This window comes from Colobus angolensis, unplaced genomic scaffold (genome assembly GCF_000951035.1).
Source record: "Colobus angolensis palliatus isolate OR3802 unplaced genomic scaffold, Cang.pa_1.0 Scaffold5134, whole genome shotgun sequence".
NCBI lineage: Eukaryota > Metazoa > Chordata > Mammalia > Primates > Cercopithecidae > Colobus > Colobus angolensis.
Window position 1 is genome coordinate 1,830 of NW_012118638.1, and position 2,499 is coordinate 4,328.

General features: G+C 42.3%; 1 protein-coding gene across 5 annotated transcripts in view; it reads right to left on the reverse strand.

The window, feature by feature from the left end:
* Positions 1-951: 951 nt before the first annotated feature.
* The window catches only part of MORF4L2 (mortality factor 4 like 2), a 3,229-nt gene continuing 1,681 nt past the window's right edge, over positions 952-2,499 (reverse strand). For 2 of the 5 annotated variants that reach the window (XM_011960545.1, XM_011960544.1), the window contains one exon: positions 952-2,481. In XM_011960545.1, the coding sequence (XP_011815935.1) occupies positions 1,609-2,475 (867 nt within the window). In that variant the 5' untranslated portion in view covers positions 2,476-2,481 and the 3' untranslated portion in view covers positions 952-1,608. Of the gene's footprint in view, positions 2,494-2,499 lie in introns of those variants that run through there. The other 3 variants (XM_011960542.1, XM_011960546.1, XM_011960547.1) reach the window with 3 other exon arrangements.

Here is a 2,499-nt window from a genome sequence, read left to right on the forward strand (position 1 = left end):
CACAACCACCCTCCTCCGCCCCCCTCCCCACCATCTACTTTCCTTCCTGCTCTGTGTCCCCCACACTTACCAACACAGACTATACAAAAGGTCTTCCTTGCCCTCCAGCTTCCAATTTGGCCAAAGGGAAATACCTAGCAGATGTTCAGAAGACAGCGAAGTCAAGTATTTATTCCCTCTCATTTTCTCTTTCAGGGTCGCTGTGAGCTGACTGCATCCTGAAGATTACAGCTACTGTCAGGTGGACCTTTCCACACAGCTGTATACCATTCCAGTAACCCCTCCCTTACCTCCCTCTGCTCCTCCCCCCTTCCTTTCCTCGTCTCCTTTGCAGAGGGGTAGTAACACTATGTTATACCCTGAATTGTGCACCCACGCCTCCCCACACCCGCCAAATTCATGTTGAAGTCCTAATCCCCAATACCTCAGAATGTGACTGTAGTTGGAAATAGGGTCTTTACAGAGATAACTAAATTAAATGAGGTCATTGGGGTGGGTCCTAATCCAGTGACTAGTGTCCTTAGAAGAGATTAGGACACAGATACAGAGAAAAAGGCCATGTGATGACAGGGAGGACAGCTGTGTAGAAGCCAAAGAGAGAGGCCTCAAAAAAAATCCTCTGGCAACACCTTGATCTAACTTCCAACATCCAGAACTGTGAGAAAATAAATTTATTGTTTAAGCCACTCAGTCTGTGGTACTTTGTTATGGCAGCCTGAGCCAGCTAATATACACCACAACTCTACCCCTCTGGTGACAATTCAGGGAAAAAATTCTTTAACTCTCGTCAAATCATCCATTTTTGAGTCCCATTTATTTATTGCTTGGATCTTGAATGATCCAGCAGTTACATGATTCTTATTTGCACTTGTTCTTACTATGTTTTCTAAAATTTCTACAATAACCACAGAATACCAGCCTCAGTAACATCAAAGGCACACTGCAAATTACTTGCTTTGAAATTTAGAAACAAATTTTATTTAAGATCTGAAATACAATTCCTAAAATATCAACTTTTCCAGAAAACCGTGGCTACACAATAATGCATTGCCTCTATCATGTTAGAACGTGCATTAGACTCAAATACAAAAACCATGAAACAAATCACCATCCTTCAACAATTTGAGCAAAGATAGAATGCTTAAGAACAACATAGATGGACTTGCAGAGGATGGGCTGTTTTACTTCAAGCACCATAAAAAAAAAAAGAGCACAAATGCATGGGTTTTCAGGTATATACATTAAGTTGAACCTTTGGCACTAGGAATCAGGGCGTTTTGTCACGTAGCATTAACACACATTAGAAAATTGTGTAGTGTCAAAGGGATAGGAACCACCAGCATTCAAGCAATGTTGTCAACTAGGCAATAAAATGTTCTACTGTTTCTTCTTTGTTCTAATTACTGCATACACTGGTAGCAACTTTGAAATGAGAAAAGGAGCTTACACTCCTTTTATTTTCTGTTTAAAACAGAACAGAAAACAAACTGAAACATAAGCCCTGTTATACATTAACGATTTTAAAGAACATCAATTTTACAAGAAAAAGACTAAGAACAAAAAGTGTTTACAGATACAGGACAAAAATGGTGAGCTGTCTGTAGACGCTCACAGGGCTTTGCGGTGGTACTCAGCAGAAGCCACTTTGTAATCACTGGCAGTAAAGAGAGATGCAGAATTCTTTGCCAGATATTTTAGGAAATCATGCAAATAGCCCAACAATAATGCAAGGCTTTTCTCATCAAGGGGCGTATAGGCCAACATTGCTCCAATTCTTACAAATAATCTCAGTAGGTGTGGTGCTCCATAAACCTGAGACATTGGAGCATCAGGGTGAGCCAAGAGGATTTCAGCATACTGGGGCCTCTCAAATTTGTAGAGCAGCTGAGTGCCCAACATCACATTGAAATATTCTTTTATTCCTGCCACAACTTCATTAACCGCATATTCCTTATTATCAACATTTCCCTGCGACTTCTTGCAATTTGCATACTCCTCCAGAATTGCATCTACATTTTTCTTAGCAGGGAGTTGAAACAGCTGCTTCTGCCTGGTAACTAAGTCCCAGTCCTCAACAAGCCATGGTTTTAATTCTTCAGGAATCTTCACTTTAACCTCCATTCTATTCTTAAACGCCTCCTCACTTTCAACAGTGGGGTCTGCCCGGGCCCTTTTCTTCCGAGGGGGCTGAGGTGCTTCGCTGGTACTGCCACCATCTCCGTTTCCAGGAGTCTTCTGTTTGTTCTTTCTGGTCTTCCTCACGGATCCTGAAGGGGGATTCTCTGCAGAGCGACCCCCCCATCTTCCTGGGAGAGCTGGTTCAAGATTTTTCTGCTGTGGACCAGCTGTCTTCTTTCCCGAGGAGGCCCCTCTCATCTTACTTCTCTGCATGTTGCTTCTAGTTGGTTTTTTGAAGTTCTCTTCTTCTGCAGATTGCTGTCCACGAGGTTGAGAACCCTGCTTTCTGGAACTCATTCAACCCTGTTTTTATTCCAACCA